At 37.4% G+C, this 15,917-nt stretch overlaps 1 protein-coding gene across 1 annotated transcript in view; it reads left to right on the top strand.

Moving 5' to 3' along the window:
• Nucleotides 1-358: 358 nt before the first annotated feature.
• Nucleotides 359-15,917, top strand: part of LOC132522682 (zinc finger protein 25-like) — a 29,161-nt gene continuing 13,602 nt past the window's right edge. Inside the window, exons 1-3 of the mRNA XM_060153231.1 lie at nt 359-445; nt 540-737; nt 3,988-4,114. Of these exons, the coding sequence (XP_060009214.1) occupies nt 359-445; nt 540-737; nt 3,988-4,114 (412 nt within the window). The remainder of the gene's footprint in view (nt 446-539; nt 738-3,987; nt 4,115-15,917) is intronic.

Genomic DNA, 15,917 nt, shown 5'->3' with positions numbered 1-15,917 from the left:
ACTCAGCGATGGTCTAGGAGCTGAAACCTTTTTCCTACAAAGATGCAAGGGACAGGGAAGGGCTTTTGTATCCAGAAGAGCCCTGTAGCGTCCTACTTGGTTTCAAAATTGCAGTAAATGAAAAAGAAGTCTGTCCCATTATGACTAAACCAGTGAACTCACTTTTGAGAAAATACGCTATTTGTCTTTCACAAAGGACGCCCCCTTGATGCCAAGTAGGTTAATTAATGCAGAGACGGAAAATTCTATTCCATTAGGAGGATATTTTCTCGGGACTATCAGGATCTACCAATCTGGAGAATCTGGTATCAGTCATGACCTTTACCTGCTTGCCTTGGTACACCCACATAGGCCAGGTATGGAGATAGTTCAAGAACCACAGTGCGGAGAAACACCCAATCCGGGGTCTCGGAGAACCCAGGACCACGGAACAAGCATTTCCCCCGTATTTCTACTCTGCTGCAATAAATGGATTGCTCTGTTCAAGACACCCCAGGGCGCGGGGAGCGACGGGAAATGTAGTCTTTCTCCCTCCACAGCCCTCCTGGTTTCTGGGGCTTCCTCTGCGCCTGTGCAACATAGGCCCCGCCTCATCTCTTCCGCCCTCGCAGGCCTCGTGGTGTGAAGAGCCTGGAGCTTCGGCCCTCGCAGGTGCGGGATCTGCACGGTGGAGACGGGAACTTCGCGTGGCCCGGAGCTTTGCTGAGAGCGGCGTTCTCGTGGCGGGGGCGGAAGTGGTACGTCTCGGGCCTTCTGGTCCAGGCGGGACTGCAGTGCCCGGGTCTGGCCTGGACGTCGGCCCTGGGAAGGTGGGTGGGGCGATCCCGGTTCGGGCCTTGTGGTTTCGGGGGCAGGTGGCGCTGAGACCCGTTAGGAGCGGGGACGGTGCGTGTGGGGATGGAAAGCCCGGCCCCGCCTGCATCTGACGGGGGGACGCCGGGGCGGACAGTGGGAGGGAAGGCGCGGTGGTCACGCTGGCCGTGAGCGGGCCAGAAAGCGCGGGCGGAGAGTGTGCTGGGCATCCCTGCTCTGGAGCGGGAGAGACCCGGTCAGTTACAGCCGTGTCACCGGTACTGTGGGCGGGAGAAGTAACCTGGGGACGAGTCAGGTCTGCAAAGGAGGCTATGAATAATGCCTGCTTCCTGGCGTTGTTCTTAGAATTCGATGTGGTGTCATTTGGAAAAAGAGGCAAGTGCCAGGTACTAACCGCCGAAAAAGTGACAGTAGATGTTGTTCAGAAGACACTTTGTTCTTTTCCTTGGGTGGTTTACAGAAGCCTCCCAATTATCTCGTGATAGCGGTATGAGCATCTGCATTAAACACACGTTAAGCAAAAAGCAGATCTGAGTCTCAGGGTGGTGAGGTGGTCCTGAGTTTGAGAGCGCCTGTGACTTCTCCAGGCCCACCCGGAATGTGACAGAGCCAGGAGTCGAACAGTCGTTCATACCGTTCAATCATCAGAAGAAACTTATCAAGAGTCCCTTTTGAGAAAATGCAGCCCACTTCAATAATGTTTTTAAAAATTGTCTTAAAGCTTGCCATCCTTTTTACTGGGCTTCCTGTGGATTTTCTAACTCCAGGGGTAAACAATATTGCTAGGAAAACAAAGTAAGGATGCAGGCAGTGTCTTTTCTTCTACTGTTAATTTTAATGAAACGTGTCGTTCTTTGGTGTATTTTAGTATGTTAGTTTTTTGTTTGTATTGTTTAAATTAGTAAAAAAAATTATTTTTACCAACTGAGAAGTGGTAGGTTTAAGCCCCATGATCATTTCAAACTGGAAGATGGACAAGTGGTGCTTCCACAGGGTACTTCCCTTGCCTTTTCAAGGGCCAAAGTGAGTCCTTAGGGAGGCTGCCCCTCAGCTGGGCTGCTGAGGTGATTGGGAGGTGAATGTAGGAACTATAAGGCAGGCCAGGTGTTCTGACCTTTTCCTCTTTCTGTCCCCCCCAGCTGAATCTTCACGGTCCTCTACACTCTCCCAAGACCTACTGAAAATGAACATATCTGAGGTGAGTGCTTTATTCATCCCCCTGTTAGTGGTATGATAGATTCAACTCTTGATTTCAGATTGCTCTCAGATTCTGTTACACATCTTTTATCAGTGTAAGTTATTTCTCTTTTATAATCAGTTTTACTTGGGTCATGAATGTACCCTGAATTATATCGAATACCTTTTTGTATCTGTTGGAGTAAAGCTACAGCTTATTTTTTTTAATCTCCAAATATTAGAGGTAGCAAGTAGCTTAAATGGATTTTAGAATGTTAACTTACTCTTGAATTCTTGTATAGACCCTACTTCATAGTGGGTGTGAGCCTTTTTTGTTTTAAATTTGTAACTGACATCTTTTTGCTATTATCATATTTGAACTTTTATTCTGTATTCACACACTACATTAGCCTATAATTTTGTTTTCTTATGTCCCTGACTAACTGTGGTATCTTGGTTATATTAGTCTTTGGGGCTCTTTCTGCTTTTTTCTCCTCTCCTCTCCTTTCCCTTCCCCCTTCCTTCTTTTATCCTTTCTCTCTCTCTCTCTCTCTCTCTCTCTCTCTCTCTCTCTCTGTCTCTCTCTGTGTCTATTTCATATGAGAAAATCATCTGTTATAGACTTACTGAAACTCACCTCTAAAACTGGACTTTGTGAGTACATCTGCTTTTTGTGTGTTGATGTAGATTACTGAGTCACTTTATTTAAACAGTCATGGATCTAGTCTGGTTTTCTATTTTTTTTATTATTTTCAGAGAAAATTGTACATTTTTGTCTGTTTTTGCAATGTATTTTCATGACCTTGTTGATAGTTTTCTCTTATATTTGTTGTTACATCAATAATTTCTGTTTTCATATATTTAAACTTTCTACTTAACACAGGGAATGCTGATCAGAAAACAACCAAACGTGTTAACGGGTCGGCCCTGTCATAAATCTAGAATTTCAGAGCCTGCTGTTGGGCTTGGAAATTTGTACTGTTAGTATATTCTAAATACTGAGTTGAGGGAGCATGCACTCAACCATTTTGCTGGTTCCAACTTCAGTACACCAGCTGTCAATTTCTTTTTTAGATAGGTGATATATTCACGTGACTCTAAAATCTAAACAGAAAGCATATTCGTTGAGGTCTTGATCAGTTTGAATTAATTATTTTTTGTGGTGCAAAGTATGAATCAAGGTTATTGTTATTATTTTTCTAATGGAGTTTTTAGTCTAACATGATTTGTGTCAGAATATACTTTCTCCATTGAATTGCCCTGACACCTAAATTAAATAATTGTGTGTGTGCGTTATGTTTGTATATATCATTTTTATACTTTTTCTTTTGATCTCTGTGTTTCATTTTCATTAATATCACACACTTTCTTTGTCTTAAGCTCTATGGTATGTCTTGAAATCAAGTAATATCAGTCCTCTGACTTTGTTCTTTTTCAAAACTGTTTTCATATTCTAGGTTGTTTGCTTTCTATGTAAATATTAGAATTAACTTGTGATTCTAAAAATCCTGGTAAGCTTTTGATTATGATTTCATTGAATCTATAGATTTCTTTGTGGAGAACTGACAGTCTCCATCATACTGAATCTCCTAATCTGTGAATTCAATATTTATCTCTGTTTACTAGGTTGTTTAGAGAATTTTGAGCTGAGAAAAGACATGACCTGACTTATAATTTAATAATAACTCTGAGAGTGGGCTCTAGTGAGATAGTGGTGGAAATAAATGATGTAGCAGGACTTTCAGTAATCCTTTCAAGAAATGGTGATGTTAGCAGTTGTAGTTTGAAGTGATCAAATTTTGGATGGAATTTAAAGGCAGAGCCAAAACTCTGAAAATGCCTGCTTCCCTAGGACATCACAGATAATGTGTGTACTGTCAGATATTTTTGATTTTTCATAATGTGAAAAAATTTCAGTTTTCATCTTACATTCCAAAGGTATTATCCATGTCACCTAATTTTGAATTCTTCAGATTGATGAGAAATGTGCTTTCACAGACATCAGTGTCATTCAAGGACGTGACTGTGGAGTTTACCCTGGAGGAGTGGCAGTGTATGAGCTCTGCTCAGAGGACCCTATACAGAGATGTGATGCTGGAGAACTACAGCCACCTTGTCTCATTGGGTGAGCCTACTTTATCATGCGACTGCCTACAGTGTATTTGATTTTCTGTTTCTTCTCCTGTTTTTTAAAAAAATCATCTATATTGAGGTATAATTAACAGAAAATAAAATTCAACAAGTTTCTATGTATAATTCAGTGACTTTTGAAAAATGTGTACGGCTATACCACCAAAATCATACAGGTATTTCTATCATGTGAAAATTTTCCTTATGGACTTTCTCAGTCAGTCCTCTCTTCCCACCCATTTTATGATAATCACTGATCCTCTTTCTATTTCAATACTTTTGCCTTTTTTGAAAGTTCATATGAATGGAATCACACTTTATATACTGTCTGTATGGCTTCTTTCCCTTAGCATAATTCTTTGGAGATTCATGGATATTGTTGTGTGTGTCTGTATTTATTCTTTATAGTGATGAGTAATGTTTCGTTCTTTGGCGTGTATTTTCAGTTGTTGATAAGACATGAGGTCCTCTTTGCTTTGGTGCTATCATAAGCAAAGGTGCTATGAATATTTAAGTCCCAAGTCTGTGTGTGGCTATGTTTTCATACCTTTGTGTAAAGACCCTAGTTGTTGTTTCCTGGGTCTTATGTATACCTACAGGAAAACCTGGTTTTATCGTGCTTTACTTTATTAGGCTTCTCAGCTGTTACTTTTTGTTACAAATGGAAAGTTTGTGGCAGCCCCTTGGGTCCAACCACGTCTATTGCTGCCAGTTTTCAAACAGCATTTGCTCACTTTGTGTCTCTGTGTCATGTTTTGGTAATTCTCACAACATTTCAAACTCTTTCATTATTATACTTGTTATGGTGATCTGTTGTAATTGTTTTGGGGCACCATGAATTGCACCTGTGTGAGATGGCAAACTTGATTGATAAATGTGTGTGTTTTGACTGCTCCGCTGACTGGCCATTCCCCCATCTCTCTCTTTCTCTTCAGGCCTCCTATTTCCTGAGACATAATAATATTGAAATTAGGCCAATTAATAACCCTGCAATGGCTTGTAAGTGTTCAAATGAAAGGAAGAGTTACATGCCACTTACTTTAAATTAAAAAATAGAAATTATTAGTAAGGAAGGCATGTTGAAAGCCGAGATATTCTGAAAGCTAGGCTGATCGCACCAGTTAGACAAGTTGTGAATGCAAAAGAAAAGTTCTTGAAGGAAAATTAAAGTGATAACTCGAGTGAACACATGAATGATAAGAAAGTGAAACAGCCTGATTACTGATATGGAGAATATTTTAGTGTCTTGGATAAAAGGTCAAACAACATTCCCCTAAGCCAAAGTGTAATCCAGGGCAAGGTCCTAACTCTTCAATTCTGTAAAGGCTGAGAGAGGCAAGCAACCTGCAGAAGAGTTTGAATCTATTATAGGTTGGTTCATGAGGGTTGAGGAAAGAAGCCATCTCTATAAGATGAACGTGCAAGGGGGAGCAGCAAGTGCTGATGGAAAAGCTGCAGCAAGTTATCCAGAAGATCTAGTTAAGATGATTAATGAAGGTGGCTACATGACACAACAGAGTTTTAATGTAGATGAAATACTCTTCTATTGGAAAAAATGCCATCTAGGACTTTCATACGTAGAGAGGAGAAGTCAATGCCTGGCTTCAAAGCCTGGCTTTAAATCCAGGGCTCGTTTACCATTCCAGAAATTCTAGGGGCCTTAGGAATTATGCTGAATTTACTTTGCCTGTGCTCTGGAGATGGAACAACGAAGCCTGTATGACAGCACATATGTTGACAACATGATTTACTGAGTATTTTAAGCCTATTGTTAGACCTACTGCACAGAAAAAAGATTTCTTTCAAAACATGCTCATTGGTTATGCACCTGGTCACTCAAGAGCTCTGATGGAGATGTACAATGTGATTAGTATATTTATGCTTGCTAACACAACATCCATTCTGCAGCCCATGTGTTGAGTTGTTTTGACTTTCAAGTCTTATTATTTAAAAAATATATTTTGTAAAGCTATGGCTGCCATAGGTAATGATTCCTCTGTGGGTGTGGGCAGAGTCAATTGAGAACCTTCTGGAAAGGATTGACCATTCTAGATGACATTAAGAACATTTGTGATTCATGGAAGGAGTTTACAATATCAGCCTGAACAGGAGTTTGGAAGAAGTTGATTCCAGTCATTATGGATGACTTTGAGGGGTTCCAAACTTGAGTGTAGGAAGTGACTGCAGATGGGTGGAAGAAGCAGAAGAATCAGAATTAGAAGCAGATCCTGAAGATGTGACTGAGCTACTGCAATCCCATGATAAAAATTTAATGGATGAGGAGTTGCTTCTTGAAGGGGCAAAGAAAGTGGTTTCTTGAGATGGAATCTACTGGTGAAGACACTTCACACTACTGGTGAAGATCCTTCAAAGGACAACAAAGGATTTAGAATATTACACATTTAGTTAATAAAGTAGTAGCAGGGTTTGAGAGGATTGACTAGTTTTGAAAGAAGTTTTACTGTCTGTAAAATGCTGTCAATTCGCTTTGCATATTACGGAGAAATAATTCATGAAAGGAAGAGTCAATTGATGTGACAAACTTCATTGTTGTCTTGTTTTAAGAAACTGCCACAGCCACCCCAGCCTTCAGTAACCACCACCATTAATAGTCAGCAGCATCAACACTGAGGCAAACCCTCCACCAGCAAGATTACCATGCACTGAAGGTTCAGTGATGGTTAGCACTTTTTAGCAATAAAGTGTTATTTTAAATTAAGATATGTACATTGTTTTTTAAGACATAATGCTGTTGCAAACTTAACTAGTCTACTCTGTGTGTAAACACAGATTTTCTATGTATTGGGAAACCAAACAATTTGTGCTTCTCACTTTATTGTGATATTCACTGTATTGCTGTGATCTGCAACCACACCTGCAGTGTCTGACATATGCCTGTATGTGAAGAAGAAAACAATAACTGCCAAATGTTTTTAAAGTGCATGTGTCATTTACATGGGCATTAGTAACTTATAGTAATTCTAGTTGCTCCAAATATTCACCATCATTTTGTGTTGTAAACCCGATGAGTTTTTATCCTTTTAGTGGGGGTCTGTTGTATCTACTTGGGTTTCATTTATCATTTCTCTTTGACTAATGACGATGAACAACGTTTGTATGCTATTTGTTCATTCACATAGCTTTTAAAAAAGTAAGTTCAGATCCTTAGCCCATTTGTTTTGTTGAGTTTTTCAGCTTATAATTCAGTTGAAAGAGTTCTTTATACAATCTTGATAAAAGACTTTTATAAGATACACATGTTGAAAATTTTTTCTCCTAATCTGTGGTTGATCTTTTTAGTTGTGAAACAGTTGGGCAAAAGGTTTTCATGTTGATGAAGTCCAATCTATCATTTCCTTTACTTTCCTATTCTATTCCCCCCACCCCCTGTTTCATAATTTGCCTAACAAAGGTCATTCAGATTTTCTCCTGTTTTTTTCTAGAAATATCCTTGGTTTAGATTTTACATTTAAGTCTTTGACTTTTTCCGGTTAATCTGTGTAAATGGTGTGAAATGTAGATTGTGATTCATTTTTGCAGCTAAAGGTCTGCTTGGCTCACTGGTTATCCTTTTCCTATTCAGTTGCCTTGGCACCTTTTGAAATAAATTGTACATATATGCATAGGCTTCTCTCAATATCATTCTGGTTTATTGATCTAAATACCTATCTTAATAGGTATGCACTGTTTGACTAGTGCACTAGTCATGCACTATTTTGATTAATCTGTCTATGCAGTAAGTATTTACATCAGAAGGAATAAGTCCTCTTAACTTTTTCTTTTGGCTATTACAGTTTGTTTTTCTTTTCCTATAAATTTTAAAAAATTTTATTTTTTCTGGAAACCCTAGTGGTGTTTTTTATAAGGACTGTGTTGAATGTTTAGAAGATTTGGGGGAAAGTTTACATCTAATAATATTGAATTTTCTGATGTGTGAACAATGTCCTTACTTTTCCTTAGCATTTAATGTTCCTTTGCAGTGTGTTACAGTTTTCACTTACGTGTCTTCAGCCTTTTTTGTGAGATGTATCCTTAAATCTTTTGATGCTATCTGTAATGATACTTTTAAAAACTTCAATTTCCAAATTTTTTTGGATTTAAGTAGAAATATAATTCATGTTCATTGATGTTGTTTATCTCTGTTTTGCTAACTTCACTTGTTACTTCTACTAGATGTCTTGAAGATTCCTTAGACTATTTTATATATTAAATAATATGATTTGTAAATAAAGATATTTTTCTAATCTCTATGCATTTTAATTTCTTTTTTGAACAGGCCAGGATTTAATGTGAAGAATTTATTTATTATTTACAACTAAGTATGATGTTAGTCATAGGCCTTAAATAGTTGCTCATTGTCACCTATTTCTTTTCTTTCTATTCCTAGTGCTGTAAAATTAATATTATTTCTTCCTTAAAAGTTCATACTAGAATTCATTACAGAAGCAATCTGGACCTGGAATTTTCTTTGTTGGAATTTTTTTTTTAATAACAACTTGATTGAGGTAGAATTCGTGTACCAAAAGTTCACCCTTTTAATTTACACAATTCAGTGTGTGTATATATATATATATATATATATATATATATCTCTTGTGTGTGGGGGGGTACGTGGGCCTCTCCCTGCTGTGGTCTCTCCCATTGTGGAGCACAGGCTCTGGACGCGCAGGCCCAGCGGCCATGGCTCACGGGCCCAGCCGCTCCACGGCACGTGGGATCCTCCCAGACCGGGGCACGAACCCGTGTCCCCTGCATCAGCAGGCGGACTCTCAACCACTGCGCCACCAGGGAAGCCCAGCATGATCTTTTTAAGGTTCATCAGTGTTATAATATGTATCCGTAATCAAATTCAATTTCTGGTTAAGTAATATTTGATTTTATGGATATATCACATTTTTTTTTTCCGTTGGTGGGCTTTGGGTTGTTTCCATTTTGACTGTTAATGAATAATGCTGCTAGACCAGTTGTGTTTTTGTGTGCACATAGTTTTCCATTCTACTTTGTATATACTTAGCGTAGAATTACTGGGTGATATGGTAACTCTGTTTTAACAATTTTAGGAACTGCCAAAAGAACTTCTCAAAGCAGTGGTACTTCTTTTACCACCCCACCAGCAATGAATGAGGGTTCCTGTTTTTCCACATGTACCTGCATAATTGTTACTGTCTGTTGTTTTTTTTTTAGCCCTCCTAAAAAAGTGGAGTGTGAAGTGGGATTTCATTATAGTTATGAGTTGTATCTCTCTAATTTTGAGCATTTTAATGTGTTAATTGCTTATTAGCTGTTTGTGTATATTCCTTGGAGAAATGTCTGTTCACATCCCATTCTCCATTTATAAGTTGGGTTATTTGTCTTCATTGTTGACTTTTAAGATTTTTTAATATAATCTGGATACAAGTCTCTTTATCAGTTATATGTTTTGTAAATATTTTCTTCCATTCTATGAGTTGTCTTTTCACTTTCTACATGGAGCTCTTTGAATCGCAAAAGTTTTTTATTTTGATAATATCCAGCTGGACTATTTTCTCTTTTCCTCTTTTTTGTCAAATCTCAGAAAACTTTGCCTAACTCAAAGTCAAAAACATTTACTCCTATTTTTTTCTGTATATTTTATAATTTTTTTCTCTACATTCAGGTCTGTTATTCATTTTGAGTTAATTTTTATAGATGGTATGTGTTACAACTTTATTCTTTTGCATGTGAATAGTGAAGTGTTTTCCAACATCATTTGTTGAAAAGACTATATTTTTCTGATTGAATTGTAGCCCCCTTGTTGAAATTCAGTTGTCCATAGATGTAAGGGTTTATTTCTGTCCTCTCACTTCTATTCCATTGGTCTCTATTTTTATTTTTATAATGTTTATTCTCACACCAGTACTACCTTAATAGTATAGTATGATATTGTGATTTATAATAAGAAAGAAAATTTGGTCTTCATCCCTGTTCCTGGCACAGAGTTCTAAATCCCTTGAGATTTCCTAAATGTAAGAGAGATTGAGGTGTCTTTTGTTATTGGTAACAAGCCCCTTTCAACCATGCCATAGTTCATGTTAATGAGGTAGCATTTGGAAACCCCCTGAGGATGTAGGCTTGTTGCCAGGAATACCAATCAAGTGATTTGAGGGTTGGGACATTCAGGCCCACCCCCAGACCTCCAGGGCTTGACCTAATTACTAACAACAGTTATTCCTACATAATGAAATCTCCATAAAAATTTCTGAACTCTAGGGTTCAGAGAGCTTTGTTGTTGGTGAACACTTGTAGGTGGTGGGAGGCCGATGCTCCTGGACAGGGCATGGAAGCTTTGCCCTATGCAGCTTTTTTATCTGGCTGTTGCTGAGTTTATGCTTTGTAATAAACCTGGCAATCTATTAATAGTAAGCAAACTGTTTTCCTGAGTTCTGTGAGCCATTCTAGCAAATTAAACCTGAGGACCAGGATGTGGGAACCTCCCATTTATAGCTAGCTGGTCAGAAGCACAGGTAGCAACCTGGACTTGTAATTGACATCTAAAGTGTGAGGAGAGGCAATCTTGCGGGACTGAACCCCTAGCCTGTGGGATCTGATGCAAACTCCAAGTAGATATGTCAGAACTGAATTGAATGTAGGACACCTTGCTTGTATTGCAGTTGCCTGGTAGTGGGAAAAACCTCTACACATTCAGTGACCAGCAGTGAAGTAGTATTGAGAATACAGAAGTATTTTGTGAGTAGAGACAGTAATATAGATGAGAAACAGGAGTGTTTTCTATAACAGAGTAATTGAAATTGAATAGTGTGAGCCCTCCAAGTTTTTTCTTTATCAAGGTTGTTTTAGCTATTTTGGGTAACTTGCATTTCCATAATTTTAGTATTGGTTTGTCAATTTCTGTAAAAGAGTAGAGCTGAGATTTTGAGAGGGTTCGACTGTAGCTCAACTCCTGGAGTATTGCCATCTTGACAACTTTAATTCTTCTGATCCATGAATATTGAGATTATCTGTCTTTCCATTTATTTAGGCCTTTTAAAATTTATTGCAATGATATTTTGTTGCTTTAAATGGGCAAGGTTTATACTTTTGTTAAAGGTATTCTAAGTATTTTATTCTGTTTGATGCTATTGTAAATGGAATTGTTTTCTTTATTTCGTATTTGGATTGCTCATTGCTAGTACATAGAAATACAGCTGAGTTTTGCATATTTATCTTGTATTCTGCAACCTTGATGAACCTGGTTATTAACTTTCAGAAGTTTACTTATTTATTTCTGGATACCTTAGGATTTTCTATACTGATTTGGTTTACCTTGCCCTTCCTTTCTTTGCTGTTTTATGATAAAATTTAAGCTCATGAATTGAGACTTGGTTTTGCTTTATTATTTTTATTTATTTATTTTTAATTAATTATTTTTGGCTGCGTTGGGTCTTCGTTGCCACATGCAGCCTTTCTCTAGTTGCAGTAAGCGGGGCCTACTCTTCGTTGTGTTGTGTGGGCTTCTCGTTGTCGTGCGCGGGCTTCTCATTGCGGTGGCTTCTCTTGTTGTGGAGCACGGGCTCTAGGCGCACAGGCTTCAGTAGTTGCGGCGTGTGGGCCCAGTAGTTGTGGATCGCAGGCTCAGTAGTTGTGGCACATGGGCTTAGTTGCTCTGCAGTGTGTGGGATCTGCCTGGATCAGGGCTCGAACCCGTGTCCCCTGCAATGACAGGCGAATTCTTAACCACTGCGCCACCCGGTTTTGCTTTTTTAATGTAAGCATAAGGCACTATATTTTCCTTTGAAAACTGCTTTAGCTGCATCACACAAGTTTTGATGTTGTGTTTTTATTTTCATTTAATCCAAGATATTTTTTAAAATGTCCAGTGATTTCTTGTTTGATCCATTGGTTTTGTAGAATTTGTTTACTTTCCAACTATTTGTTTCATAATTTCTTATTGTTATAATTTTTATATCCTTTGTTTGTGTGTCACTCTGGATAATATTTCATGCATGGTTCAGTCTTACTGAATGTATTGAAATTTGTCTTAGGGCCTAGCATATGATCCTGGGGAATGTTCCATATGTGACTGAAAAGAGTACTTTTTCTTGATGGGGATTAGTTCCAGTGGGCTGATCATATTGCTGAAGGCTTCTATATCCTTTTAATATCTTATCTACTTGTTTTATTAAATATTGAGAAAGGAATGTGAGTATCTAAGTATAATTTGTGTGTTATCTTTCTTAACAAGATTTGCTTCAGGCATTTTGAAGCTCTGTTTTTAAGTGGCAAAGCACTTAGGATTGTTACATCCTCCTGATGAATTTTCCCTTTTAGCATTTTCCATTGTTTATTTTTATTCCTGGTAGTATTTCTTTTCCTGAATTTTGTTTGGTACTGTATAGTCAGTTAGACTATCATTTGCTTATTGTGTGCTTCGTGTGATATATAGTTTTTCTGTCCTTTTATTTCTAACTTGTGTCTTTTCATTCACAGTCAGTTTCTAAGAGAGTATGTTTGTTTTACTTTTTATTAGCTCTGACAATTTTTGTGTTTTAGCAAAATGTTCATATCACTTATATTTAATACTATCTTTGTGGTTGAATTTGAAACCTTCTTGCTGTTTACCTTCTAGTTTTTTGTCTTTTTTTCCCCCCTCTTTCCTACCTTCTCTGTGATTAACTCGTTCCCCCCCACCCCCACCTTTTTTTTTTTTCTTTGGCTGCACTGTGTGGCATGCAGGATCTCAGTTCCCTGACCAGGGATTGAACCTGGGCCCTCAGCAGTGAAAGCACAAGTCCTAAGCACTGGACCACCAGGGAATTCCCTTAACTACTTATTTTTAATGAATCTCCTTTAACCACTTTTGGCTTCTGAGATATACTTGTTTGTATTTTTAGTGGTTTCTAAATATACATCTCTGAAGTGTCAGTCTGCCTTCAAATATCTTGTTACTTCAACTTTGTTATTACAGAATATTTTCCTTTTCTGTCTTTCATCCTTTGTGTTCTTGTTGTCATTTATTTTACTTCTACATATCTTATAATCCACATAATACCTTGTTTTCTTCTTATAAAATGTTATTTGCACTTTAATATATTTTTAAAACAAGAACAATGTGTTTATATATTATCCATTTACTTTTCTCTTTATTTCTTTTGTGTAGATTCATATTTACACTTGGTATAATTTTTTAAAATCCAGATGACTTAACTTTTCTTTTAGATCTGGTCAGCTGGCAATGGGTTTTATTTATTCATTTGTCTAAAAGTGTCATTTATATTTTTGGATAAGTACTAGCACTTTGAGTTTGCTCAGGATTCCAGACACTGGTTTGGGGAGACAAGAGGAACCTAAATTGATTGGGGCAGGTGAAAGTTAATACTTAATTTTAGGTCCTTTATTTAGCAGAGAAAGTTAGTAAGAATAATGTACTGAATTTGTAAGATAAGCATGAACAGTTTGAAAATCTCATGTTTGGACATACTGACTTTTTTTTAAAAGCTGCCATTTAGAATAAGTCACAGGGGAACAGAAATGTTTGCCATTCTAATATTAATATTAGACTTTAATATTAGACTTTTGAATCATCTGGGAAAATTTGTTAGAAATGCAGATTCTCATATGTCACCCCAGAACATTAGACATTCTAATATTAATATTAGACTCTAATATTAGACTTTTGAATCATCTGGGAAAATTTGTTAGAAATGCAGATTCTCATATGTCACCCCAGAACCACAACTTAAGAACCACTAGAGTAATAGAATGCTCAGTTGGCCGGGTGCCCTTTGAAATTAATGAGGAATTCCTGAAGGCACTGAATATGGCAGGTCTATTAGGACCATATGGCCCTTTGACTTGGGAGTCCCAGTGACCTTCTCAGAGTGCCTTTGAGGTCAAAAGCTGCCATAACGACACTAAGGTATTAGCCTTTTGCACCATTCACAAGCAAACAATGCAGTTTCCAAATAAGTATATGATTGGAACATAACAAAATGAGTGCAAAAGCACATGAGAACCTACATGTCTTATTAAAGAGATCTATGTCAGTTTTTATATCTGATGTAAATATTGGTAATCCTTTTAACAAAACCCTTTGGAGTCTTTTAGTGTTTTTCTCCCCTCCAGGGAGTATATTGTCCTGCCTTGAAGTTCAGTTCTGGACTTTTGTTTTAACACTGTTTTCTCAACATGTTCATGTTTTTCTCTATCTTCTTTAACCTATGGAGTGTATTAGAATAGCAGCTTTGAGGTCCTTGGAAGCAAATTTAATCTCAGATGACATTTTTTCTTCTGTCCCATTGATTGACTTGTTTCCTGGTCATGAATCATGTTTTCCTTCTTTTCATACTTGGTCATTTTTTTAAAATTTAATTTTAATTTTATACTGGGGTATAGTTGATTTATAATGTTGTAGTAGTTTCAAGGTACAGCAGAGTGATTTAGTTTTAAATATTCATATAAGCATTCTTTTTCAGATTCTTTTTCCATATAGATTATTATGGAATATTGAGTAGAGTTCCCTGTACTATAAAGTATATCCTTGTTTATTTGATATATAGTAGTGTGTATATGTTAATCCCAAACTCCTAACTAGTCCCTCCCCCGCCTTTCCCCTTTGGTAACCATAAATTTGTTTTCAAATTTATGAGTCTGTTTCTGTTTTGTAAATAAGTTCACTTACATCATTTTTTTAGATTCCACATGTAAGGATATCATGTAATATTTATCTTTCTCTGTCTGACTTCACTTAGTGTGATAATCTGTAGGTCCATCTGCAAATGGCATTATTTTATTCTTTTTGCTACAAATGTTACAAATGGCATTAGTTTATTCTTTTTTATGGCTGAGTAGTATTCCACGGTAGATATGCACTGCATCTTTATCCATTCCTCTGTTGATGGACACTTAGGTTGCTTCCTTGTCTTGGCTATTGTAAATAGTGCTGCAGTGAACATTGGGATGCATGTATCTTTTTAAATTATGGTTTTCTCCGGTTATATGCCCAAGAGTGGGATTGCTGGGTCATATGGTAGTTGTATTTTTAGGTTTTCAAGAAACCTCCACACTGTTCTCCACAGTGCTTGTACCAAATTACATTACCACTGACAATGGAGGAGGGTTCCCTTTTCTCCACACCCTCTCCAGCATTTATTGTTCATAGACTTTTTGATGATGGCCAGTCTGACTGGTGTGAGGTGATACATCATTGTAGTTTTGATTTGCATTTCTCTAATAATTAGAGATGTTGAGCATCTTTTCCTGTGCTTTTTGGCCATCTGTATGTCTTCTTTGGAGAAATGTCTATTTACATCTTTTGCCCATTTATTGATTGTTCTGTTTTGTGGGGTTTTTTGATATTGAGCTGCATGAGCTGTTTGTATATTTTGGAGATTAATCCTTTGTCAGTTGCTTTCTTTGCAAATATTTTATCTCATTCTGTAGGTTGTCTTTTTGTTTTGTTTATGGTTTCCTGTGCTGTGCAAAAGGTTTTAAGTTTAATTAGGTCCCATTTGTTTATATCTGTTTTTATTTTTATTACTCTAGGAGGTGGATCTAAATAGATGTTGCTGCAATTTATGCCAAAGAGTGTCTACCTGTGTTTTCCTCTAAGAGTTTTATAGTATCTGGCCTTACATTTAGGTCTTTAATCCGTTTTGAGTTTATTTTTGTCTGTGGTGTTAAAGAATGTTCTAGTGTCATTCTTTTTACATGTTGCTGTCCAGTTTTCCCAGCACCATTTATTTATTTATTTATTTTTTTTGCGGTACGCGGGCCTCTAACTGCTGTGGCCTCTTCCGTTGAGGAGCACAGGCTCTGGACGCGCAGGCTCAGCGGCCATGGCT

Source organism: Lagenorhynchus albirostris, chromosome 7 (genome assembly GCF_949774975.1).
Source record: "Lagenorhynchus albirostris chromosome 7, mLagAlb1.1, whole genome shotgun sequence".
In the NCBI taxonomy this organism is placed as follows: domain Eukaryota; kingdom Metazoa; phylum Chordata; class Mammalia; order Artiodactyla; family Delphinidae; genus Lagenorhynchus; species Lagenorhynchus albirostris.
The sequence above is the reverse complement of the archived record's forward strand: the minus strand, read 5'-3'. Positions and strand labels throughout refer to the sequence as shown.